The following is a 27,253-nucleotide window of genomic DNA, read 5'->3' on the forward strand; positions in this document are numbered from 1 at the left end:
ATGCCCTGTGCGCATTTCTCCCGTAGGTATCACCTCCTGGCCTGACCCACAGAGGAAGAGAGGTGGGGTCTGTCTCCTCTCCTGTTCTGGATGGGGTCTGCTCTGGCCTCAGGAGCCTTGGAGCTGAATCCTCCCAGGAACGTTTTCCAGGGAGATGAGGATGGGATTTGGGCTCCTGAGAGTGCCTTGGGTTTTCCTAACTAAGGACAGCAACTCATTTTCCTTCCACGCCCACAACACACATCCAGTTTCTCTTTCCCCATCTGTTCCAGACTCCAGTCCCAACAAAGCTTAGTTCTGTTGAGGCTAGAAGATTTCAAGATGCCATTTCTCTCCCACCCCCCCTTCTCCTTTTACCTTTTCTGTGTCTTCTCTTTCCCCTTCCCTTCCCTCTTTTTCACTTTTATTCAAGAAATATTAAGTGCCTATTACAAGTCAGACATCGGAGAGCAAAACTGGGGTGAATAAACCCCCCTGGTCTGTGCCCACACGGGGCTTATAGCCTATGGTCATGGGAATGAGTTTGGATTTAACACCAAATGCTGAGAAGACCTTGGATGGTGTATTACTTTCCTGTTGCTGCTATAACAAAGCAAACTTGGTGGCTTAAAACGACACAATTTCTTATCTTACAGTTCTGGAGGTCAGAAGTCTCACTGGGCCAAAGTCAAGTTGTCAGCATTCCTTCTGGAGGCTCTAGAGGAGAATCTGTTTCCTTGTCTTTTCCAGATTCAGGAGGCCACCCACATCCCTTGACCTGCGGCCACTCTCTCCATCTTCCAAGCCAGTAGCATAGCATCCTCAAAGCTCTCTCCTCTGACCCTCCTGCTGCCTCCTGTCACCTATAAGGCCGGTTGTGACTACACTGGATCCACCTGAATAATCCAGGCTACTTGCTCCATCTTAACTTAATTATACCTGCCAAGTCCCTTTTGTCATGTAAGGCAACACATTCACAGGCTTTGGGGATTCAGACGTGGGCATATTTTTTTTTTTTTTGCGGTACGTGGGCCTCTCACTGTTGTGGCCTCTCCCGTTGCGGAGCACAGGCTCCGGACGCGTAGGCCCAGCGGCCATGGCTCACGGGCCCAGCCGCTCCGCGGCATGTGGGAATCTTCCCGGACCGGGACACGAACCCATGTCCCCTGCATCGGCAGGCAGACTCTCAACCACTGCGCCACCAGGGAAGCCCATGGACGTGGGCATCTTTGGTGGGGGCATTATTCTGCCTCCCACAGATGGGTCTGAAGACGCAGAGTCACATGATCTGATTCAGCTGTGTGGGAAGGTAATATATTTCAAGAGCAGGAAAGCAAACGTGGAGACATGTCTGTCAGGATATGGCAGCAGTCCAGAGGAGGGTGGTGGGGCTCGCTTAGGAGCCATGGCAGCCAAGGTAGAAAGGAGCTCTGCGTAGGAGAGTCTGTAGGCAGGACTGACAGGACTTGGTGACACACTGGCTGGACCCAGCCGGTGAGCGTGCCAGGGAGCGTTGGTGCTCATCCATCTCACGTGACTGAGTGCTCACCCATGGGAAGAGGGGGGAAGTGATGAACAGGTCTCAAAAACATCCCTCACAGACTCCATACCCTTTCTCTCTCTCTCTCCCCTCTCTGCAGCATCCCTGGAGGCCGCATATCGAGGGTGGCAGTGTTGCGAGATGAAAGGAGACTGGATCTCTGAAGGACCGGGCAGAGTCGAACTCCGCCTCCCACCTCTGCTGACCACGCTGGCTGGTGACGTGTGCAAGCAGGAAATGTTATGGTGCTAAGTCTCTGAGATGTTAAGGTTCATTTGTTACCTCAGCATGGTCTAGACTACCGTGACTGATGCACTAAACGGGAGAGAGGGGCCAAGGATGGCACCTGGGTTTGAGTGTCCAGATGGCTGGCTAGCTGAGCCACTCGCCACAGTGGGGAGGGCTGGATGAGAAGCAAGTGGTGGGGGGAATCGGCAAGCTGGAACTCAAGAGTGTCATCTGGGGTATGTTTAGTTTGAGATGATGTGAAGAGCCAAGTGAAGCCAGATTTCAGATAGGCAGTTAGACAAATTTCTGGCGTTCAGCGGGGAAGTTGGAGCTGGAGGAAGAGAACGGGAAGTGGTCGGCACAGGGATGCTCTGTAGGGCCGTGGACCCGGGTGATATGTCCAGTGAGAGGGCGTAGATTTGAGAAGAAAAAAAGAGAAGAGACTAGGGCCTGGCCCCAAAAGTAGAGATGCCACCACTCAGAAGAGGAGCCGGGAAAGAAGACTCAGGAGGGGTGGCCAGAAATTCAAGGAAAACCAGAAGACGTTGGTGACACAGCAGCAGGAAAGCCTGCTTCAAGGAGGAGGTGGTCAAGTGCATCAGACACGGCTGCGGGGTCGAGAAAGTTCCTGTCCTCTTCTTCCCCGTGCAGAGGAAATCAGAACCGGTCCTCTTCCCTGGGAGAACTCTCCACTCCGACACCCCAAGCCTTCCGATCTACCCGCCTTGGGCCCCAATTCTACACGAAGCCTGCCTGTGCCCTCCTGGCTCAGTCTGTCCCGCCGAAAGCCTCTATGGGACTTGATGGGAGGAATTCAGGCACCGGGGGATTCCCGCTCGGGGGGAGAATGCTGGGCACACTCTCCGGGGCTGCTCCCACTAAGATGCTGACACACAAAGCAGCCAAGGAGAGGCGGTGCCTTGTGACAGCAGGAGGGGAAAAGACCACTTGGGCAGGTTGAATGGAGAGAGAACGCAAGAGCCATTAGCCCCGACTGGAACAAAATAAGGAGCTAATCTCGGGTTGTCATGGTGATGATTCTGTCCAGTTCCACACAGTGTTCAAAACTCGTGAGACCAGGGGCGCCAAGGGGACTCAAACAAAGGCGCAGTCCTCTCTTTGAGAAGCTGCCTGAGGATGCCTGCGTATCGTTAGAACAAGCCCCTCATTTCGGCATGCGATTCACGGGTAAAAAACGATTCAATTTACTGAAATTTACTTTACAGCCAATGTTACTGATCCATAAAATGAGGACCAGCTGTGAATTCCATGCTGGGGGAGTGGAGGAAGGACTAAAGATGCAGCCCTCCGCTCTGGAAGTCAGTGGTTCTCAAAGTGCCGACCCCAGAGCAGAGCACCACTGGGAGCGTGCCAGAGATCCAGACACTCAGGCTCCGTCAAATCCACTGAGTCAGAAACTGGGGCTGGGCCCAGTAATCTGGGTTTTAACAAGACTTCCGTGAGGTTCTGATACAGGCTTAAGTCTGAGAACTACGGACCAAAGAGAAACAGGTTTGGACAGAAACAGAACCCTTTGTCAGATCTGGGGAACGAGTTCCACAGAGGGCGGGTCCCTACAGGCCCCGCCCCCTCCCCACGCTGGGGGTCTGTTCATTCTCAGAGCAGCTGGGAGGCACAGACAAGAAGCTGGTCTTGCCCCGAGGATGGGGAGCCTGGGCCCAGCCTTGCAGTGGTTCCCCCGCCCTCCTCCAGGCCTCTCTTCCGGTGAGGGGGTGGAGCTGGGGGCTAAGGTACACACTCTGCACCCTGGACAGGCCTCAGAGGCTGGGTCAGAATAGCAATGAGCAGGCTTTCCTGTCTCTCCTCCAAGCCACTTCCCTCCTGCCCCTGCCAAGGCCGCTTCAGGCCTCCCTCTTCCATCTTCTCCAGAGTATGGGGCGTGGGACCCCCAAGGAGGACCACACCTGACCAGCCCACTTAGACGCAGGGAAGGCCTCCAGACTGATGCAAGCCCGCAGTCCCACAAAGAGGACGTGCTGTCAGGACTCACCCTGGACAGGCAGGTTGGCCGGGCTGAGCCGAGAGAACAGAAGTGGCCATCCCAGCAGGCAGTGCCTGTGCCCTGTGTGGGTCTGGGGACGCTCCAGAGAGGAGGCGCAGGTTCCCACGCACAGGAGTCCTTTCTGCTTCTCTCTAGGCACAAGAGCACCGCAGCACAAGAGGGCCCTCCCTGGCTGGGACAGCAGACCTGGGTCCTGTCCCAGAGCTGGCTCTGGCCCTCGGTGTGACTTGGCCAGCGACGCCCAACTCTGGCCTCAGCCTCTCCGTGTGTCCCATGATACAGCCGGACTTGGTGCTGTCTCAAGGTCTGTTTAGCACTCTTTGTGGTGAAGGTCCCAGGATCAGTGAGGGATATGGGTTTGAAGGGATGCAGGTGTCATCCTGGGAACCCCTCACCATCCCCCCAACCACACGTACATGCCACAGACACACCTCCCCTCCAACAGATCAGTGTCTTCATTCCAATGCACTCACTTTATGGGATTTAAAAGATCATGGGGACACACAAGTAATATATATGTATCTATCTACAAGCATTGCTGTGAATACACACTCAGTCACTGGAACAAGCTGACAGATTTTCCTTTTCAAGTGTGTTTCCGGGACATCGGCTGACCCCTGGCCAGCGTTCTGTGCATGGTGCATGTGCTTGGGACAGAAGGGGGCAGGGGAGGTGCAGAGAAGGGGTACAGCAGGAGGGCTGGCCTCTCTCATTTCACCCCAAGCACATACATTCATACCATAATGCTGATTCTTGCTTATAGTCAGATTGGACTCTTGTCTCCCAGCCGGGTTTGCCTGGACGCTGGGGGCTGCTCTCTGGCCCAAGTTGACATAAGCACCCTGGTAGAGGCTATTCTCTGGCCAACCCAGTGGCTCTCAATTTTGGATACACTTTAGAATCGTCGGGAGGCTTTTAACACGTACTCTCAACAAGTGCCCCGGTCCAAATGCCAATCACGCTGGTGTGGGGAGGGCCTGGCCGTCAGCATCTTTAAATTCTCCCAGAAGCTCGGCAGGCCCCACCCCTGGCTTTGCCCTCGCTCCGCCCAGGCCGGACACCTAAGATCCCAGCTCGTCATGTGAGTTGAATGACTGCACGAGAGCGTGAGGGGATAAGTGAGCGAATGAATGAGCAGGTGGATGGGTCAGTGAAATTCTTCCACAGGCTTGGGGTCCTTTGACCAGGTTCAGGTTTGGGGGTGACCTGACTTACAGGGCCCCCGAGGCAGGGCTAGAAGAGGGAGGTCCAGGCGGGGTCCTGGGGAAAGCTGGAGGCATGGCAGCTCAGGGGAAGCCACCACTGCCATCCCCTCCGACCTCCAACTCCAGTGGCGGCAGACGTGCAACACACAGATACCTGCTCCCGGGCCCTCAGCCACACGTCCCTCTAGCCCATCCCCACCGACTCCAATTCAGGGTTCCAGACCTAGGGGGGGACTCACTCCCTTCCCCACCCACCTCTTGCTGCTGTGGTTTCCTCAGCCCAGAACATCCATCCCTCAGCTCTCACCTGCCATCAAGTGCCTACTCCTCCCTAGGGCCTAACTCAGGGCTTCTTAGCCTAGTTTCTCGTCAGAATCGCCTGGGGAGCCTCTAAAACTCACGGTGACTCCAGTGGAGTGAGGTGCTGGCCTAACTGGTTTGGATTGTGTCCTGGGTACATTTTCCTCAAAGCTCCCTGGTGACTCTGACGTACAGCCAGGTCTGAGGACCAAGGACCTGATGTAAAGGCCACCTTCTCCATGAATCCTTCCCCACAGAGAATTCCCTTCATCGTCCTCTCCTGAGCATGCCTGGGGGTGGGAGCCCCTCCCGGCAGCACTGGTCTGCCCCTCCTGGGCTGGCATCCATCCTTCCATCTGCCTCACTCACGCTCACACCTCTGCCTGGATGCGCCTGGGGGGAAGGCGGCTGGGGCGGGGGGGTCTTGTCCTCTCCCTGCCCGGGGCTCCACAGGTGCAATTCACCTACATGCCTGCTGGCCCAGTCCCAGCCCCACATCCCACCTCGACCCATCCCTACGGAACACTTCCTACTACTCGATCCCAAGTATACCTGAGACCTGCGAAGCAGGAACAATGGCCCCGGGTTGGGAGGGAGGGCACCTGGGTTCCAGGCCCACCTGAGCCTGACACTCCCCCTTCCCATGGTTCTAAAGAGTCACTGCCCTCCAGGCTCCACATTCCCATCCCCTAGACGAGAGGCCTGGACAAGATATTCTTTGAGTCTCCTGCAACTGTGCACCCATCTAGGCCCCCTGCCTCAGGTTCCCTGGCTGGTGAGGCCTCAAATCCACTTTTGGCCTCAGTGAGACTTGAGCAACAGCTCACCTGGAGGGAAAGGCCAGCATGGCTGGGAATGACTCCATTACCAGTTAATGCCTGCTGAGCTGACTGGCTAGGGAGCCCAGCCCAGCGGGACGATCACATTTAACTGGGCTGCAGACTAATCACGCATTTAAACAGATGGTGCTCAGAAGAGCTCCCTGTAAATGGGGAGGATCGGGGGGAAAAGTGGATCCCTCTAGGGTGGGTGGAGAACCCCACTCTCCAGTGACTGAGGCATGAGAGAATCTGGCGAGTCCTCCAGTGATGCCCCCTACCCCCAATCCCCAACGTCCCACACAGACCCTCTCCCTGGCCCTGCTGGAGTCAGGAAGCTGAGGGTGCCCTTGCTCTATGGGCCTCAGCGTCCCATCTGCACAGCAGGGGAGTTGGGAGGAAAGGGGTTACACAGGACCACTGGTTCTCAGCCGGGGCCACGCCACTCCCTTGGGACATCTAGAAAAGTGAGGCTTTTGGGACTGTCATTGAGATCAGGGGCAGTTAGGGGTATCTAATGGGACAGCTAAGGCCACTACATGTCCTGCGGTGCGTGGTGCCATCCAGCACAAGGAAGCAGCATCCGGCCCCCCATGCTGGTAGCAGCCCCAGGAGAATGGCAGCACCAGACACGCACAGGACTGGAGCTCCTGCTGCCTTGTTCTCTCCCTTCTGATGGAGTGAGCCGAGGAGATGGGAATGACCCCACACCTCATGCTCTGGGGAGACCAGGTGCTCTCTAGCTCGGCCACCAGCAACAGCTGTGTCCCTTCCACCACCAGGCCCAGGCGGCCTGCTAACGAGCTCTCCGACAGCCACTGCTCAGCCCAGACACCAGCTCTATCCCAGCTCCCATGGGAGTGAAGGTGGCCACGTCCAGTCACCCGGAATAGCCCCTTCCAGAGGGAGGCATCCAGGGCAGGCCATCCCCAAGGAGGGCAACCCCAGTGTCACTGCCTAGAGCAGATCCAGGGCTCCATCATCCCAAGGGGCTTTCTGAAGGACCCAGGGACCTGTACCCTCCACTACTTTCTATAAGTTGGCCAGAGGCTGGGACATCACTTCTAAGGCTGGCCTGGATGTGCCAGGGATGGTGGCCCTCCCCGCCACCCTCCTCACCTGGGGAGGAGTCATTCAAGCCCATCAGCTCGTTGGCCCTCTGGATCTTCTCCAGGCACATGGCTTGTCCCTTCTTGAAGATGCAGTCAGAGTACATGGCGGTAGCCTGCAGGAGGCACAGGGGATACATGGTGAGAAGGAACAGGGAGGTTCACCGACAAGCCCTGCTACCTAAGCCTCCGGGGCAGTGGGAGAAGGGGAGTGACAGAAGCAGGAAGACGACAGTGACAGAGAGATTTCAGAGCCAGCGGGGACCCTGCCTCCACTTCGTCACAGACGCCATGAGGACTCTTCCGCTTCACCAACTCAGTGTGGGACCTGGGCAGATCCCACCCGCTTCCTGGGTCTCAGTTTCCATGTCTTATAATAACATTAGCAAGCACACACAGAGCCCTGTACTGACTGAGTGCATTACTCTGTCATATGCACGCATATATATATCAAGAGTACCACAAAGCAGGCGCTATTTCTACCATTTCCCATTCTACAGATGTGAAACTTAAGCACAGAGACGTTACGAAACTTGCTCAGGGTCACACAGTGTAGTAGACTGTACAGCCAGGATTCAAACCCATGCAGTCCAGCTCCAGAGACCACGAGGCTACCAGTGCACTTTAGGGGAGCAAGCAGGAGGTGAGAAAGAGGAGGGGCTGAGAGAGCTCATCCTCTCTCTCCTCTGGGGGCCCGGGAGCTGCAGGTGAAGGACAGTGGTAGCATTCCCTGGGGCTTAGTAGCCACTCTCATCTACTCCTGCCCCATGTGACAAAGGAGGGAACTGAGGCGCAGAGAAGTTTAGAAACTCCTGCCCAAGGTCACACGGCTGGTTAGCGGCAGACGCTGGGTTTAAGTGTAGGACCAAGTAACTTCAAGGCTCACGGGTGCTATCACGACAGCTGCGTCCTAGTGTTGTCACTTCAGCTCAAAACTCCAGGGCAGCGGTGGTTCCATAAGGGGATGCTGGCGAGTGTGGAGGCAGGCACAAGGCACCCCAAGCTGCCGAGGGCAGCGCTCAGGGATCCGGTCTAGCTCAGGCTGTTCACAGGTGTGCACGGAAAGGGATGAGCTGGTCTGTGGTTCGCACAGCAAGGCAGGGCAGAGGCAGGACTGGCATCCAGGGCTCTGAAGACAGCTGCATCCATGCTGGTCAGAATTCCCAGGTTGAGGGGCGGGGGCCAATGTCTGGGAACCCTGCACCCCATCCCTCTCACTCAGAGACATGAGCAGAGAGCAGCCTTCTGAGCTCTAACCTGCCAGAGACTAGTGAGCTGGGGACCAGGATCACAAGCGCCTTCTGCAGCCTTGACGAGGGCCCCTGCACACACTTGAGCAGGTTGTGTACTGCACAACTCTAAAGGCTGCCGCATATGTTACTGTCATAATAGATTTGTAAATTATGTAACAATTTCTGGTCAAATCGGTACAGGGTCTTGAGGAAGGGGCACCCTTTTTAGTTCACCCAAAAGTGCCAGATGGTCTGGGGGGGGACTGGCAGAGATACCAGCTGACAGCACACAAAAGACACAGGTTATGTGGGGTGGGAGCTCAGGTGAGCCTGGGGTTCTAGCTGGTCATGGAGGGGAGGGTCCTGGGCCCTTACCATAGGCAGCAGAAGGAGGGCAGCCAGGGAGGCCTGTATGACACTGGCCATGATGCTTCTCAGCCCAGAAGGAGGCTCAGGCCAGTGCTGCCCGCCTCTCACTCACAGCAACTGCTGTTCAGCCCCAGGCATCTACAGGCTAGAAAGAAAGGAAACGTATGAATCCTGCGGGTGCAGCGGCATAAGAGGGGCGGCGACAGCCCCCCACCCCTACCTGCAGCAAAGCCTCCAGGCACTGGCGATACAGCAGGGAACACGCCGGCTCGGGCGCCTACGAGAATGGTGTGAATGGCTTTCTCCTCTGCAGCAGGTGACTGTGTCCCCAAATCTCCCTCCGCAGGAAGAGAGTTCTAGCTGGCACGTGCGTGCCCACCTGGAGAGGACATTTCCAGGTGCCTCTTGCTCTCAGGTGCGGGCGTATGATGAATTTCCCACCTATGGAAGGTGGGTGACAGTGACACGTGCCACCTATGCGCCACCTGTCCCTAAGGCAACACGTGCTCACCCCTGCTGCTCTTTCCCCCTCCCCGATGCCAGACCCAGGCTGGACAGAGCCGCCAGGACAACACCAAGAGGCGGGGAGCGACACACCGAGAGGAGCCGGGATGACTGAGTGCACCCGCGGCGCTGAGCCACCCAGCCAGCCTGACAGCCTACCTAGCTACAGGCTGCTACGTGCCCTCCTCTCTAACTCACTCACTCATACAGGGCCGCTTTGTTCCAGCAGCCAAGCCCGGTCCCCAACAAACATAGCCTCCTTTCACCCTGCCTCAGCCCACTTGGCCTCCAGGATAAAGCCTTTACCAATGCAACAGACAAAAAGAGTGACTACTGAGAAGGATGTGCCTGGACCTCAAGGACCTTCCCCCCAGAGCTCCTGTGGCTCTGAGGCCCGAGTCGCTACTAAGGACCTGAAAGGGCACGGGCAGTCAAGTGAGGAGCCTGAGGGAGCCCCAGCACATGCCCAGAGGAAGAGTCCGGTCGGCTTCTAAAACGGATTAACACATATTCCCTGCAAGCCAGCAATTCTGCATCTGGGTGTCTATCCTAGAGAGAGATTTGTGCTTATACAGAAAGAAGCATATGCAAGGATATTCACTGCAACATCATTTAAAATAGCATCAACAGCAAAAACTACGGCAGCCAACCATCCTTCGAGCAGGCACTGTTAACAGGCCCCTGCATAGCCATACAATGAAATACTATACAATAATTAAAATTTTTTGTTACTATTATTATTAAAAAGATTGAGTAGGCCCATGTCAGGGCCACCACTAACCCACAGGTGGCTGGTTTAAGAGGCCCATGGGGGCTGCTTCCCAACCATGAGTCCTTACACCCCCCCCATCAATGGGCAGAGCAGCCAGTACCCTGGGGCTCTTTGTGCCCCCAGTGGCTGCCTCCCACGCCTCCTTCCCTCTCTCCTTGCCTCAACAAGCTCCCCTTGGCCTCTCCAAGCTCAATCTGGTGACAAACGAGCACCCGAAAAGGAGAAAGAAAACCAGCCGCAGGAAGGTTCAAGGAAAAGGGGGTCCGTTTTATCTACCCACTGTTCTGCCTTTTTGGCGCCCACTTGGAAATACTGAGGGAGGCTTTGGTATCCCCAAGAGATGCTCTGAGAAGCCCAGGGTAGCCGTGGGGATGCTGGCCCAGCCTCTCCCCCAGGGGTCAGGAAGGACTGGGCAGGCTGGGGAAGCACTGGCCTCAGCACCCCTGGGCACCCCAAGCACAGGCTTCAGCCTCTGTACCCACTCCCAGGACCTTCCATACACCTGGTGGCCACAGGCTGCCTCTGGCATGATGTGACACCAGTGGTCCGCATAGGGGTCGGTCATCTCCACTATCCCTGGGGAGGCCAAGGCCCTGTCTGCAGGGAGCTGGTGTTCCCTACCAACCCGGCTGGAAGAGAGGAAGGCCGGGCCCACAGCTTCTCAGCAGATGCTAAAGACTGAGGGCCTAAAGGAGCTACTAAGGCAGAAGGCCTCCGAGACCTGGGTGGACTCTCCTGCACATAGGACAATGTCAAGCCAAGGCCTGCTGGGGTCTGGAGTCAAGGAGGCTTCCACCCAGGACAATCCTGGGTACCCCCAGCACCTCCCTCGACACAGCCTGTGGCCTGGGCCTGGGTTCTGGCCTCAGCACTTGGCCACAGTCAAGACCTTTGCTTCTGCGGGTCTCAGCCTTCTTAGCCGAGAGGAAGGTGACTCACCACCTCAGCTCCCTCCTTGGCCTGCCTCACAGCCAGCCGGGCCCAGACAAAGCCAGAGGAGGGAAATGGGTGCATGGCCTGTGTCTCTAAGTGGACACACGGTGCTCCTTCCCGGAGGCCGTCGCCCTTGTACTCCCAGCAGTGTGCCACCAGAAACACATCTCTTGGGAGAGACCTCTGCCCTGGGACATAAAGCAAGCTTCCTGGAGGAAGAGGCCTGGGAAGAGGGAAGAGTGCTCAGGGCCCCCTGAGATGGCAACAGCACTACCCCCTTCCTTCAGGACTGGGTCCCCACAAATGGAGACTCACGGCCTCCTCCCCCGAGCCCTGACCCGGGACACAAGATGAGCTCTGACCTCTTAACACAGTCCTCAACATGGGCTGCTCAGCACAACCACAGCGGAGTGTTTAAAAATACCCCTGCCCATGGGGCTTCCCCGGTGGCGCGGTGGTTGAGAGTCCGCCTGCCGATGCAGGGGACGTGGGTTCGTGCCCCGGTCCGGGAAGATCCCACGTGCTGCGGAGCGGCTGGGCCCGTGAGCCATGGCCGCTGAGCCTACGCGTCCGGAGCCTGTGCTCCGCAACGGGAGAGGCCACAACAGTGAGAGGCCCGTGTAAAGCCAAAAAAAAAAAAAAAAATACCCCTGCCCAACTAAGTCAGAATGCCTGGGTATCAGTGTTGTTTACGTTCTTCAAGTGATTCTCATGTATAGATAGGATTATAAAGACTCCATTTTAACCTTAACTTATTAGAACCAAGAGAGCTGGCCTGGGAGAGCTAGTGGCTTGCCCAGCTGGGGATGCTCTGGAGCACAAGCGGGTGTCAGCGGGCATGCAGAGAAGGAGTTTGTGTTTTGAGGACTGGTGGTCTCTCTCTCTTTCTCTCTCTCTCTGACACACACACACACACACACACACACACAGAAACAGGTTTACAAAGAAGAGCATAAAGGCACGTCAACTCCACAGAGAGAGACATTTATCCCCAGGGCACGCACCTGAAGGCATCAATACAAACACCCATGTGTGGAATACACAAAGGTGGAGATTCCTTCAGGGACTGAGAGACAGCTCCACACGCCTTCACAGAAATGCAGATGCCTCACACAGCGATTTAGATCTTCACATGTGTTTATCAGATTATCGATGCATATATCATACACACACTCATTCTGCAAAGGCATTCAGATACTCAGCGGCAGTTAGATGTATTTGGATTCAGATGTGGCTGCAGGTACACACACATATGAGCATGCGCGGGGACACGGACACACACACACACACACACACACACACACACACACACACACGATGCCCAGACTTGCGGGCTGCTTATCCCTGCAGTGGATTAAAAACAAGCTGAAGCAATCAGAGGCCCCCGCCTAACCATCCCCCCGCTCCCTGCTTTGTCACCAGGCTGCTCAGACAACACGGTGAACCAGGAGAGCAGCGTGCCCCCAGCCCAGTGCCGCAGGGTGGAGGGGCTGGGGTACTCTCAACACGAGGCCTCCTCTGGCACTAGACCCGGGTTCCTGATTCCCACTTTTGCCCCCTCTTGTTCACCTTCCCCAACTACAGTCCACCCTCTGCCCAACAGGACACAGACACTCACTAGCCAAGAGATGGAAAGAGGGAAGCTGGGAGCTCCCAGGCCTTGACCTTCCCACTCCCGACCTCAGCTGGAAACCTCAGAGACAACCTCCTGCAGCCTCTCCAGGATGGTGACCTCAGCCCCCACCTCTTCTCCCCTGACCCCCGCCCCGAGGCCACTGGGCACAGCCCCTGCGGGACAATGCTCAGAGTTTACGGTCTGAGGCCACCTGTCCCAAACCTCACACTCCTCTGGACCACATGCCTGGCTCCTCTGTCCCAGGAAAGCACTTTGAGATGTGTCCCCTGGGTCAGCGATTCCCAGCCCTGTCCCCTGCACCCTGTTCCAGCTGCCTCTCTCCTCCGGACTCCCCCAAGCTGCCAGTGACCCTCCTAAGGGCCAGGCCTGGCCACTGCAGCCTGGGGTTGGACCCTCCCCTCCCTGAGGATGGACGCTGGGCTCTTTCAGCCCAGCCACGCATGTGGCTCTGGATGACCTGGTCACTGATACTCCCAGGTGCTCTCTCTTGGGTCCAGGCTCTGCTGGGATAAACTGGCTTTTGCAACTAATCTGAGGACAATTAAACTACCTCCTGGCATTTAGTGTGGTGGACTCATGAACCATTTTGCTAGGGTTTTAAGCTTAAAGGCCTCAGGGAAGCCACTTAACTTTTCTGTGGCTCAATTCAATTATATGTGAAAATGGAATAACAGTAATACCTACTTCATAGATGTTACTGGGAGGCATCAACCAATTGATATAAGTAAACTATGGAGAGCAGAGTATAGCCTGGCTCCCAATAAGGGCTATACATGTGTTAACTATTATTATTACCTTACCACTTTGTGTTCAGGTTTTTTCACCTTCCTGCTGCCACCTCCACCACCATAAGCCCTCTGTCATATTCAAAATAGGAACATCAGGCCTGCTGCACTTTTATTTGCTAATGGCTAACATTTATTAACCACTCAGTACATGCCAGGCACTCTTCCAAACAATCAGTATGCATTAACTCATTTCACCTGCCCCAAACCCATGCAGTCGTTCCTAGCATTATCCTCATTCTATAGCTGAGGCGACTGAGGCACAGAAAGGCTAAGCAACTTCCCCAAGGACACACAGCAAGCATGTGGTAGAGCTGGGAAGTGAACCGAAGCAGCTTGGCTCCAAAGCTTGTGCACTCCATCCCTATGCTCCTGCCACTCTCTGTTATTGGTAAAAGGAAGACCAGCTCAGAGTCCATTGGTACCCTAGTAGTACCCTCTCACATCCCTGGGGACTGGCCAGGCCCTCTGCTACCCTCTGCCCACACTTCTATATCTGAAGCACCCTCCTTAAGAAGAGTGAATTACAGACACAGCATTTCAGACCTGAAAAGGACTTTAAAGGTCACCTCCCCTACAGTACGGAGTTTCCTGTGGGGAAACTGAGGCCAGAGGCAGGGGAGACACTTCCCAAGATCACACAGGAGAGAGTCCCGGAGCCCTGCCTGGCAAGAACGCACGTGCCCCCCTTACAGACTTGGGAGGGCCTGCCCTCCTCAGGCCCCAGAAGCCCAGCGACTGGCCTGGGGCGGGAACAGAAAGAGCAGCTGTTTTCCTCCGGCGAGCCACTGCGCCAGGCACGCAGGAAGACGGCGTCATCAGTCAGCACACCGGAGCCAGCGGTGACTCACCGGGCTCTGACTTTCCACGGGCAGTGGGAGGGGACTCGGAGACCCTGCAGCCACCCCCCACACTGCCCCACACCCTGCAGGACCCTTTCTGCAGCCCCCCCAGCTGAGAGTGGTCCAGCTCCTGGGCTGGGGCGCTCACCCCTCTCCAGCAGCCAGTCCAGGGCCCTCGGGGAAGCTCTGATGTCTCTCCACCGCACCCTTCCAGGCCAGCCGTGAGCAGCACAGGCTCCTTTGCCTCCTGGGAGCCCCCCACAGTGGGAGGGCAGCATCTCACTCCTCCTCTCCATGGGGCCACACAGCCCTGGGTCCCTCTTCTGCCCTCATGGAGCTGAGGCATCTCCTACTGGACTCCTCTGGCCGCTCAGCATCCCTCTCCATCGTGGGGCAGTGCCAAGCCTGGGCACCACACCAAAGATGACCCAGGGAAGGTGGATCATTCACCTCCCTTGCTCTACACGTGCTCCCTTTATTAACGAAACCTGAGCAGCACTCACCTCCCACTTGCCCTCCTAGTACAGAGGACCAGAGAGGGAAGCCTGAAAGATGAAGCACTGCCTCTCCAACTCACCCCTCAAAGGGAGAGAACTTAACTTCTTTCTGGGAGACAAGAACCTCTTTCCTCCCCAGTAAGGTCAGAGCTGATAAAGGTCAGCGTCCAATGCCGGAGTGAGGGGTGTTCTGGCAATCAATGGATTAATCATTAACGCTGACGTTCCTCTTTGATGTTCCAACGTTCCCCTTTCAAAGCCTGGTCCCCGGAGTCCTGGGCACAGCAGGTGACAGAAGCCAGGTCCCTGGAAGGCCTACGATGATTCCACCCAGGCCCTGCATTTTACACATAGGGAACCTGGGCTCAGGGTAGGGAAAGGCTGGGCACACATGCACACGGGTAGTAATATCCCATTTCACAGGAGAGGGTTTGAGGCCCGAAGAGACCCAGAGCCTTTCCCAAGGTCACGCTGCAAAGCCCTTCCACACTGGCTAGTTCAGGCACATCTCCTGTCCTGGAGGGGTCCTGGGAGTCCTCTGCCTGGGACAGCCCCCCAGGGCCTGAAAGAGGATGAGGGGAGAAGAATGGGAAGGAGGAAACAGAAGATACCAGAAAGGGGAAAGGAGGGATGGGAAGTGATGGAAGGCAGTGGGAGGTGTGTGGGGAGAGGGCGGGAGGGAGGGCACAGGAAGCAGGCTCTGGTTTGTGGATAGTTTGCTTAGCACCTCCCAGGCGGGGCGTGAGGCTGGGGCAGGTGGGATGGCGAGCACTGCCACCTGCGCTGACCCCTGCTAGCCAGCAGTCCCTCCAGAGTAGCTGTGAGTCCCTGGAAGGGCGGGCCAGCTCTGACTGGCAGGTGCTATGGCACCTGGCACAGGTAGAACATGCAGTGGGGACCCTCAAACCCTGAGGAGTGCCAGGTGGATGGGTTTAGGAAGGTGAATGCGGGGTGTCGAGGGACCCAGCAAGATACCAGGAGTTGTGGGTAGACGAGAGGGTGGAAGGCTGGTGCTAGTCTGCGGATGCCAGGGACACTGCAGCCTAGCTCCACGGGAGAGGGCTGGAGGCACTGAAGAGTGTTACAGGGCAGTGAAGGGCCAAGCTGCCCGTTTAGGGAGTATTCCTCAGAAGGCTGGTGAGCTGAGCGGAAGGAGCAAAGCGCAGGCAGAAAACCTATCCTGGATTCAGGGTAGAGGTGATGGGGGCCTGGGCAGGGAAGGGCAGCTGGAATGGAAAGTGGGGGACAGAATCCAGAGGCTTGGGCAAGTGGGAAAAGAAAGTCTCCCTGGCCCACCCCTCTGGGGAAATGGCAGGAAAGAAATGTCAGAAGGGGACAGACAGGTGGGATAGGAAGAAACCAAAGGCAGGACCCGATTCACCACACGACCTTAAATCAGAAACTGGCACATCGGAAGTGCCCGCAAAGGAACTGTATGTTTATTTTTTTGTCTCAGCCACCCTTCTCTGATGCCCATTTTTCACGGGGGAAAGGTGACAGCTAAGGCAATGCCTGGAGCTGGGATGAGAATGTCCAGATATTCCACAAGGCCAATCTAACCTCCTGCCACCACCTCCAGGAAGCCCACGCCGGCTGCACCCACCTCCACTGGCCTCACCCTCCTCTGAGAACTACCAGCCCTAGATGAGGAGCCCCTTACTCCTGCCTCGGCTGTTTCAGGCCTCATCCTTCTCTTTGTGAGTTTGAAGCCTGTCTGGGAACAAGGGGCATGTCCAGGTTTCCCTGAGGTTTTCCTACTGGTGGAGATGGGCATGCCCCTGGCCAAACGGGGTGAATGGGAATGGGGGCTCAGGACCTGTTTGGTGAGCTCAGCGACACGATGTCCTTTCATTTTCAGGCATGGATGTTGTCTCCGGGTGTCCTTAGTACAGGAGATTTATCACATGAACACAGCAGAGGCCTGTCTAAGGTAGGATGCTGAGGCCAGGCATTACATAGATGGGCACCCTGAGCTCCAGGCAGGGTGAAGGGAAGCACCCAAGGCCCCCCTAGGGCGGCTTGGGCCCCCAGGACTAAGCCCCTCCCTTCTTCCACCTCTTAAACCACTTCTCTTTGCTAACCTACAGCCCAGGGGTTCACAAACCCTTCCAGCAGGTCAGATCCGGCCCGTCACCTACTTTTGTACAGCCAGTGAGCCAAAAATGTTTTTTAATCTTCAAATGGTCAGGAAAAAATTAAAAGGCTGATACTTCATGACACAGGAAAATTGTACGAAATTCAAATTTGTGTCCGTAAATAAAGATGATCAGAACATAGCCCTGCTCATTTGCATAAGTATCATCTATGGCTGCTTTTACGTCATGACAGCAGGATGGAGCAGTTGCAACCTAGTGTATGGCCAGCAAAGCCTAAAATATTTACTATCTGGCCCTTTACAGAAAAAGCCTACCCACCCTCGTTCCACCCTCACGCAACAACACACACACGCTTTCTCCACTCAGTGCAACGTGCATCTGGACGCTCATTAAGAAAGAATTTGTGATCTTCATTGGGCAGACGTCTGAGTCCCCAGGTGTGTCGAGATCTGTGTGAGAGGGTGTGTCCCCTTGTCCGTATGTATGTCGTGCTCTGCTGTTGTATGTTTGCCCCAGTTCTCTGGCAGGTGTCATGGGAAACCTTTATGCCGCCCCAGCAGTGTGTCACTCCCTCTCTGTGTGTCACTGTGGAGGTGGCTGTCACCATGTGCCTCTAACGGCATCCAGGGCTCAGTACAAACACGCCACAGCTGAGGAGTTTGCAGCCTGAATGTTGCCAGGCAGCTGGACCACTAGGCCCAGACCAGTCAGGCCCTGGACTTGTAGATTCCTCCATTCAGAGGTGGCTGAGGCCCTGTCCCACTTGTCTGGGGCATGGGACCTCTGCTCACATACCTCCCCAGATAGGAAACCCACGGTCACCCCAAGTGTCGGCTCCACACTGGGTAGCTCTCGGCGAAGCAAGGCCTTCCTGGCACTGAGCTGAGCTCGTGCTCTGTGCTTGGCACACCTTGGTTCTGCCCTCTGGCAGACAGCACAAGGTATCCTCTGCTTAACAGTGCCAGCCCTGGGTCAATGAAATCTTCACCCCTAAGAGGCCAGAGACCTGGGACACTGAACCTGAGGCCGCATCCCCAGGAAGAAAGCCACCTTGTGGCCTTAGCTCTTGTCTTTCCTAGGCTCTTAGGTGTAGATACTGATCTCTAAACACCCATTTTGTTTTGTTTATTCAACACAAATTGAGGAAGTGTCCCAAAGTAGGAGCAGGGCAAAGAGGGGTGGCCGCACGAAAAAGGATGTATTCCAAAGTGTTTCTCCAATCAACGCCCTGCCAGCCTTAACCTTACACAAAACAGGACCTTAATGAAACTTTTAGCCTGATTAGTTCTTAGAATGTAGGAAAGAGTCCTTCAAGAGGCTTCCCAGAGATAACCCCTCTCACTGCACATAGGGGCAAACAGAATCATACGGTCTTGTGCCAGACACAGAATCATGGATGAACTACCCACCACAGGGGAGGGAAGGCACCGGGTTCACCTCCCTGGTCACCCCACACACACTTGTTGATGAATTGTTTGGAAGATCTGGACAGGGCCTGCCCCAGTGTGTTGTTTCTCTAATTCATATACTCAAATTTTGACTGGTGTCCAGACTGGCACCTCTACTTGCCCTCCCCAAAGTCAGTGGAGAAGAGGGGCCCCAGATTCATCTGGGGACTGGGGGTTCTGCCAACCCGACCTGCACCCAGCACCAACTCAGACTGGCCCCCTGAGAAAATCTGAGCGTTGCTGCCCCCCAACCAAGGCCCATACATAGTTTTGTATCCCCTTCAGAAGCCCACAGCCGCTCAAAGCCTCCAGCCTGACCTTCACAATGCTTGTCTGCCTCTGCCCAAGAGGGTCCCAAGGCAGGTTGCCCTCCACAGACTGTGTAGCCCCCTCCCATCCCCCAGCCGCCCCCAATGCAGCGCTGCTCACTAGAAGAGCCAAATGCTGTATATTTTCTTTTGGTGTGTGTGGGAAGGCGGGGGGAGCGGATAAGGGAGACATGTACCTGCACTAAGAGCATAGAAATCATCTGGAGAATTTAGCAGGGGTCCTCCATCCTTCCCCCAGCAGCTTTCAAAGGGGGTCTGAGCACGGGCCAGGGGTGAGCTTCCACTCCCAGCTCCACGTGAAATACAATCAGCTCCTGGCTGCGCTCTCCCCTGAGCGTCTAGCTCCATCCATTGGCACCCTGGCCCCTTCGGACCACCCGCCACCCAACCTGCAAAGGTCCTGCCTGCCCAGGATGTGGGCCCCAGCCTCCCGCAGCTGCAGCACGAGCCTGTGCCTTTAAAGCAGTGGGCAGGGGTCTCATCTCAGGCGAGCCCACTTCAGCCAGGGGAGGCCACCGCGTTTCTCCCACAGGCCCCCGTGGGGCGTTTCCTCGCGGGATCGCAGAAGCCCAGGCATCCGGACCCCCGCCTCTCTGCGCCGCGGGAAACCGAGAGACGACGCTCTTCTGAACAATCCCGAAGGTGTCACTACAGGGGGACATTCTCCGCCGGCCCATACTCCACTCTGTACACAGCACGCCGCTTGCCCACCGCTCAAATCCCGTGAGGACTGCGGTACCCAGCCCCCTGGGGACCCTCCAGCTTCGCCTAGCCGCGTCCGTCTGCCCTGGGAGTAGAGAGACAGGTCCCTGTGGGTCCCTCCGGCCGCAGTGCCTTCCCTGCCCCTGGTCCTCCCTTCCGGCACGGAGAGGGGCGCGAGGTAGCTAGCCCACCCCACGCCCTGCGAGCTGCAAGGATCGGTCGCCCCCGAGCACGATCCCAGATATTGGGAGGGCGGGGGAGGGGGCGAGAGGGAGGGTATCAGACAGTCGCGCAGGATGGGTGCAGCGGCGGGAGACGGCTTCATTTAGGTTTCGGGAGGTTGGCCCCGCTCTGGCCCTGGCCCGCTCTCCGTCGGTGAAGGACGCTGCTTGCGGAGACAGCCGAGCTGGAGGAGGGGCTCCGCGGTCCCCAAGGGGCGAAGGTTCTGGAGTCGGGGGAGGGCGGACAGGGCTTAGAGGGGCAGGGGCGGCGGGGCGGCCCTTACCTGCTCACAGCGGGGCCTCGCCGCGGGGCCGCGGGCTGCGGGTCGGCCCGGGGCAGACTCCGCGCCCCGAGCCGCCCGAGGACGGGGAGCGTGTGCGCTCAGCAGCGCGCGCCGAGCCCGGGTCTCCGCGTCCGTGTGTCCGCCGGCTGCCGGTATCCGTGGGTCCCTGCGCGGCGGAGTGAGCTTGTGCGCACGCGGGGACCGCGCTCGCCTGGAGCCGCCGCTGCCGCCGTCAGTAGCCGCCTGGGGCCCGAGCGCGGCGCCCCCCGCCTGCCCTCGCCCGCCCTGCGCTGCGCGCCAGCCCAGCTGGGTCTGGGCTGCGGAGAGGCGCCGCCTCCACCGCGAAGCCAGGCCGGGGGCAGGAGGGAGGCGAGCGACCACCGCCTTCCCCCAGCGCACTTCGCAGGCTGGGGGTGGGGTACAGGCCAATGGGCGCCCGGGGGAGGGGTTAGGCCGGGGATGGGGTGGAGCGGGACCCCGCCCGCGGCACATGGGAGCAAGAGCTTCGGCTGGGAGACCTGGGGGCGAGGATGCGGAGGCAACAATTCCCCTCTGTAGTTCGGCTTCCGGGGCTCAGCGTCGGGCCTTCCCCGGGGCTCACCGCCGGGCCTTCCCCGGGGCTCACCGCCGGGCCTTCCCCGGGGCTCACCGCCCTCCTTTCGACCCTCCCGAGATACCCAGAGCGAGAAACCCTCTGCCTTCTCCCTGCCACGTCCTCCTGATTTCCTGTCTGAGCCAGCTCCTCCTCCTCCAGGAAGCCTTCCTTACAGGGCAAGTCCCAGACTCCCCTTGGGATTTTCTTTGCCCACGCAGCCCTGGCCTGGGAAAGTCAGCTAGCTCCGGCATTCCTGCCTGGATGTCTTCAAATGTGATCCCCTAGAAAACGCCTCTATGGCCAGAAAAGGGAGGTGGGGGCCTTACCGGGGCGGCCTACAGCAACTTAAGATGCCAGTGCTCTGGAGTCAGACTGCCTGGCTTCAGTCCCTGCTGTGCCAGGGCTAGCTCTGTGAGCTGGGGCAGGGGACCGGGCATCTCTGAACCTCAACTTCTTCCCTGTACGTGGGAATCATAGTACCTACCCCCCACCTCTTAACAACATCATTAAACAAGAATGGTACACACATCCCAAAGTAGGTTTTCACTGATTTTATCTCCTCACTAATGAATTAATTACTATGGCTACTGTTATTGTAGTACCACTCAGCCTCCTCCTAGTACAGATGGATAAGTTGAGGCTTAATGCGGGGAACTAAACAGGTCAAGACAATGTAGCCAGTCGGTGGTGGAGCCAAAGCCCGACAGAGAACAGTTACCCACTCCCACCAGCCAGCTCATTGCTCCCACCTGCCCCTGCTCACGGTTTCTGGTCACTACCCCAGGTGTCAGCATCCCAAGTCTCCCTCCATAGCCCCATCCACAGTTCTGCAACCAGGCTCTGTCTTTCCTCATTCAAGTCATCGTTCAGCCTCCCTGTGGGCCCGAGTCTTGGGTGTGGCCACCTTGTTGAGGAAGCTTCAAGGAGGAGGAGGGAAGAGAAAGAGACTTAAGCCTTTCCTTGGGAATTCTAGTCCAACTGGGGAGGAGAGGACTGGAGCGTGAAGCAGGACTCCATAACGAAAACTTGAAGGAAGTATCTGGAAAGATGCGAGGAGTTCCCTGGGTCCGCTCAGTGAGTTGATGATTTTTCTTTACTGCGCAGTGAACCCTGCCCCCCTCTGTATACCACACTGTTGGTCTTCACGGATCACATTTCTTTCAGTCCAGAAAAGCTTCCTGGAGGAGGAGAATGTTAGTTCTTCTCTGTATCAGTATAGGGTGAGACCCCTCTGGAAAGAAGAGGGCCTGGTGCCTTGCTAGAGTCAGACAGGCAAGATGGACAGGACTTCCCTCTGGACCTGGGTACACCCCTTTCTAGATTGTTGCCATTACCCCTGGGAGCCTCCTTTCATCTGTCTCCAGCCCGGGTATCTGAAGATCAAATGAGATGCTGTGTGTCAAAGTGCTCTGTAAACGGTGAAACATCGTGAGGGGGAAGGAGGGGCTGCGGCAATCTCTGAGTCAGGAGGGGAGCATGGAGCCTGGGACGCTGGAGACATGAAGTGTGAGGAAGGGTGGAAACCAGAGTCACCTGCAGCAGGCCAGCCGTCCCTGGGAATGTCAGTGGTCGGGCCGCCAGATGAGGACCCTTGGCTCTGAGTCAGCCTTCATTTCCGGGTTTATTCCCTTTTCCATACTCCAGGTCCCTCTCTGGGCTCTGGATCCCCTACCCTCTGTTCTGTGTCCTGGATGTATGTCTTGGTGTGGGCAGTGAGCAGGTTGGGCACCTCTTGCTCTCTGCCTGGGCAGCCAGTGGACAGGAATGAACCCGCGGTCCTCTCCTCACACCCCTTCCCTTCACCCGTTCTCCCTTTGCTGCAAGGCCCCTAGCCAGAGGGCAGGCACCTAGCTGATCATAGCTAGGGGTCAGTCAGGGCTCCAGGCCCCACTGTGCAGTCCATTCCCTGCATGGGGCAGGTAAGGGTGGAAATCCAGCTCCTGCTCTGCCCACTACCCACCAAGCCAGGCATGCAGAGTCCACCAAAAGGGGTGCTTTTTCTAGCTGGTCCTGGACAGGGCACCTCTCTAATTTTCTCCAAGGTGTTGCAGTCCTTGTAGATGGCTTCTAATCCCAGCCGTACCTAGTAGCATCAGCCTGGATGAGGCACAGAAATGAACATCGTCAGAGCTGGGATCCAGGAAGGCTGGCTAGTCCCCTTCTCTATGCATGAAGTGCCCAAGCCCGAAGGGGCCACAGGACTAGCCCAAGGACACACTTTTCAGACTGGGGACTAAAGCTTGTGTCCACATGCCCAATTTAGTGTAGTTCTACCTAGTGGGCTACCCCTGTCATGCTGAAGCAGGCTGGGCTTTCATGCCCCAGACCGTTCTCTGCCCATCCAGGCATATGGCTTTGGTCTCTCCAAACAATCTTGGTTCTCCCTGAGCTATGCCAGGTCTGGTCCCCCAGACTGGGCCTCCCCAAGGACAGGACCACAGTTTCCTTCTTCTTCCAAGATAGCCAGCCCCTCCTCACCCTGCCTGCCTGGCTTGAGGGAGACGGGGGGCCGAGGGACCACCCCTGGGAATGGTCTCCTTCCAGAGGACCCCTTGAGTTGCCTTCTTTCCCCTAGGGTGGGAGGCTGGGGCATCTCCTCAACAGCTTTTCCCTACCCGGAGGTGCTCACTGCCTCAGCTCGCTTCCACAAGCCAGCCAGCCAAGCAGGCAGCCGCCGAAAAAGATAGATTTTAATTCAGTTTTCTGAGATGTGGCTGAGGGAGATGGATGCCAGGCTGCCCTACCCAGCATTCATCTCTCCTGAGCAGCGCTTCCCTCCGCGACTCCTGGCCCCCACCCCTCTCCAGCCACACCAGCCCAGCTGCGCAGGCAGGGAGAACAGCACATTCAAGGACACCAAGGGGTTTTTATCGTGAATAGCTGACATTTGCTGAACGTTCACCTTGTCTTGAGCCAGTGCTTCTCAACCCTCCTGTGCTACAGAATCCCTGGGGAGCTTTCAGAATGTACCCATGGGGGCTTCCCTGGTGGTGCAGTGGTTAAGAATCCGCCTGCCAATTCAGGAGACACGGGCTTGAGCCCTGGTCCGGGAAGATCCCACGTGCCGCAGAGCAACTAAGCCCGTGCGCCCTAGAGCCTGTTCTCTGCAACAAGAGAAGCCACCGCAGTGAGAAGCCTGCACACCCCAGCGGAGAGTAGCCCCCACTCGCCGCAACTAGAGAAAGCCAGCACGCAGCAATGAAGACCCAACACAGCCAAATATAAATAAATAAATTTATTTAAAAAAAAAAAAAGTACCCATGCCTGGGCCTCACCACCAAGATCAGTAGACAGTTGGTCTGTGGTGAGGCCTGGCCAAAAGTATTTTTTTAAAAGCTCCCCGGTGGATTGTAGTGTGTAGCCAAGGCTCAGAACCACTGCCGTAGGCGCTCTGCTAAACGCTTTACCTGTGCACGTCCCAAGCGGCCATGCTCATATGTCCAGAAGCCACGAGAGGCGTACCGAGGTGCTGTCCCTCAGAGCCCTTGGTAACCGTAAACATCCTCTTCTACTTTCTCTGGGAGCTGTACACACGTTTTTGTTTTCTCTGTGCTCCAGGACATGAAAAGGAGGCGAAATTGCTGCGTTACGGGCATTTGCCCATTTAATTCATATTTGGGGAATGTCCTGGGCATTCATTGAATAGCAGTCTATGGAGTATGGGTTTCTTTCTATGAAGGAGCAAAATGCTGACCCTGGGTCGCTTCTCCCCCAAGCTAGTGGGAGCCAGAGTTCTAGATTGTGCAGCTCTGGGGAAAGTTTGATTCTGAAGCCCCTCTGGTCACCTCCTGCATCTGTGCTGGAGTCAGACAGCCAGGCAGGCTCTCAGAAGGCCCAGGTGCATCAGGGAGTGCCCGCTGGAAGGCCCGGAAACACAACAGGGTGAGCAGCAGGGAGGCTTTGGAAGGCTCAGCCCCATGAAGGGGCGTAGGCCAGGCCCATTGCCTCATAAAGGTCCCCTCTCCCGCAGATACGCAGGCTGCAGGGACACTCCAGGTAGCAGCACCTGGGCTCCCCTGGGCGAGCACCATTCCCGAAGTAGGCCCCCTGCCCTCTCCCCCAGGAGGCAGCACCCTCATCAGATAAACCAATACCCTCCAGAGCCTTTTCAGCCACCCCAAGGACGCTTGGAATTTTCTAAGAAACCAAGGCAATGAACATCAGCCTATTTAGATCCATGGTTTTCAAACTGTATTCCAGAAGCTCTACAATACTTGAAGCTGCCTCACCAGAAACCTGGAGTAAAGAAGGAAGGGAGACCTGTCTTCCTGTCTTCAGAGCTTCCTGGGACCTCCACAGAGCTGAGGAGTCCCAAGTCCTCTGTGTTCCGCCCCCCACAGGGCACGGCAGTAGATACGGATGAGCAAGGGGAGGATTGTCAGAGCAGGGGGAAAGGACCAGGGAGACAGGGATCTGGAATCCTAAATTCTAAGTGCAGACTTGACTAGCTAAGCACCCCATTTCACAGATGAAGCAAATGAGGGTCAGAGAACAGGAATGGTTGGCTCAAAGTTATAAGGCTAACTAGTAGCAGAGATGGGGCTGCATACCAGGTCTTTGAGAACTCAAGTCCTGAGTTCTCTCCCCTGAACCATAACTCTTAAAAGGGAAGATACACTTCCCGGGAGCTGGAACGTGTGGGTGTAATGGGAGTAGGTACCAAAAGAGGTAAAAGTGAGAGATACATATGAAGAGCCAAACGCCCTGTCTTCTTCCCCCAAGTACATAAATCCTCAAATGCAGCCTCTGGCCCGGAGAAGCATACACCCAAATACACATACTGCTGCACGCGACTATACTCTGCACACACGCACATGTGCATTTCCATCCGTTACGTATGCCCAAATGTACATTCACATAGGGTCCAAGCGTGTTCACGCACATACACAAGGGCACCTTCCAGAGATCTGCGGCGTGAAAGTGCATCGTCTCTACCAAGAGAGGTGTTCTCTCTCTTACAGAATTGAACCAGGCAGTGGGCCACTCTGCAGCAGCAGAGCTTCATCGCTGTCAGGCAGTTCTCCTCAGAGAGAGACATTTCCCATCCACCTTCCATAGTCCCCGCTCCAGGGGACTCAGCTGTTTACGCATGGGAGCTGAATACCCTGCAGGGAACTCTGGTTGAAGGAGAATGTGCTACTTCCATTCCATTTCCAATTCTCCTCTATCCACAGGGCTTTCTTTTCTTCCCCCACCTCCACCCTCTCCAACATCCTCAGCACACTCTGGAGTTGGTGTGCAGAATTCTGCTGCTGCAGGAAAGTCCCCCTCCTGGGCATCCTACAAACGGGCCACATTGTGTGTGTCCGAGAGCCGTATTGCTCACGCCTTGCCCCCTGATTGCCAGGTGCTAGCTCACTGCCTTCAGTCTGGCTCCATCTCCTGTTGGGGTGGACACCCACACCCCCTCTGCCTGCGCTCCCCTCCCCACTTGCTGGTCCCACAGTCAAGGCCAGGTCCCACTTGCCCTTGTTACAGTTTCCTCAGAGCCTGACTTGGCCGCCTTGAAAATAACAGTGCGCCCGGCCCAGCACAAGTCCTTGCGTTTACAAAGGACCTCGGCAAGCAAGCACGGAGGTGCGGAAATTACAGCTAATTCACGTGGGAGGAGGCGGCAAGCGTGAGGCATGGATACAGCTGTTCCCAGGAAAGCAGCTCGGGATAACCGGGGGCCTGTGACAGGCTGAGCCCTGACTCAGTGTCGTGCAAATGATGCTGATAATTATATTCAAAGTGGGGCAAATGGAACGCTCTTCGACGGCCAACTTCGGGGGCAGCTTGGCAGCTGATGAAACGTCCTTTGCCGTGGCTGACGGGAGCATATTGTCTGCGAGGGGAGGAATTCACCGGGGCACTGAGGCTCTCGGCCCTGAGCGGGGACCGGGAAGACAGTTGGAGCCAGCAGGTGGCACTGACCCAAGGCCTTGCATGCACTCAGGGGCAGGGTTTGTAGATCAGGCTTCTATTGCCGGGTGACAAGTTCCCACAAACTTAGCAGTTTAAAACAACGCGCACTATTTACAATAGCCCGGAGATGGAAACAACCTAAGTGTCCATCATCGGATGAATGGATAAAGAAGATGTGGCACATACATACAATGGAATATTACTCAGCCACAAAAAGAAACGAAATTGAGTTATTTGTAGTGAGGTGGATGGACCTAGAGTCTGTCATACAGAGTGAAGTAAGTCAGAAAGAGAAAGACAAATACCGTATGCTAACACAGATATATGGAATTTAAGGGAAAAAAATGTCATGAAGAGCCTAGGGGTAAGACAGGAATAAAGACACAGACCTACTAGAGAATGGACTTGAGGATATAGGGAGGGGGAAGGGTAAGCTGTGACAAAGTGAGAGAGTGGCATGGACATATATACACTACCAAACGTAAAATAGATAGCTAGTGGGAAGCAGCCACATAGCACAGGGAGATCAGCTCGGTGCTTTGTGACCACGTAGAGGGGTGGGATAGGGAGGGTGGGAGGGAGGGAGACGCAAGAGGGAAGAGGTATGGGAACATATGTATAACTGATTCACTTTGTTATAAAGCAGAAACTAACACACCATTGTAAAGCAATTATACTCCAATAAAGATGTAAAAAAAAAAAAAAAACCGACGCACACTGATTATATCACAGTTTCCCTAGGGCAGGAGTGCAGGGGGGGAACCCCTGCTCAGGGTGTCATAAGACTGCAATCAAAGTATCACTCAGGCCTGGGGTGTCATCTGAGGCTTGGGGTCTTTTTCCAAGGTTGTTGACAGAGTCTGTTCCTCATGGTTTTCGGGCTGAGGCCCTCAGCTTCT

General features: G+C 56.2%; 1 protein-coding gene across 2 annotated transcripts in view; it reads right to left on the reverse strand.

Annotated features, from left to right (window-relative positions):
- Positions 1–8,875, reverse strand: part of ADCYAP1R1 (ADCYAP receptor type I) — a 39,242-nt gene extending 30,367 nt beyond the window's left edge. For both annotated transcript variants that reach the window (XM_089917544.1, XM_022583933.3), the window contains exons 1-2: positions 8,810–8,875; positions 7,213–7,318 (exon numbers count right to left, since the gene is read on the reverse strand). In XM_089917544.1, the coding sequence (XP_089773670.1) occupies positions 7,213–7,318; positions 8,810–8,860 (157 nt within the window). In that variant the 5' untranslated portion in view covers positions 8,861–8,875. The remainder of the gene's footprint in view (positions 1–7,212; positions 7,319–8,809) is intronic.
- Between the last annotated feature and the right edge of the window lie 18,378 nt (positions 8,876–27,253).

This window comes from Delphinapterus leucas, chromosome 9, assembly GCF_059928025.1.
Source record: "Delphinapterus leucas isolate spDelLeu-1000000601 "Yukka" chromosome 9, BTC_Dleu_Yukka2, whole genome shotgun sequence".
Classification (NCBI taxonomy): domain Eukaryota; kingdom Metazoa; phylum Chordata; class Mammalia; order Artiodactyla; family Monodontidae; genus Delphinapterus; species Delphinapterus leucas.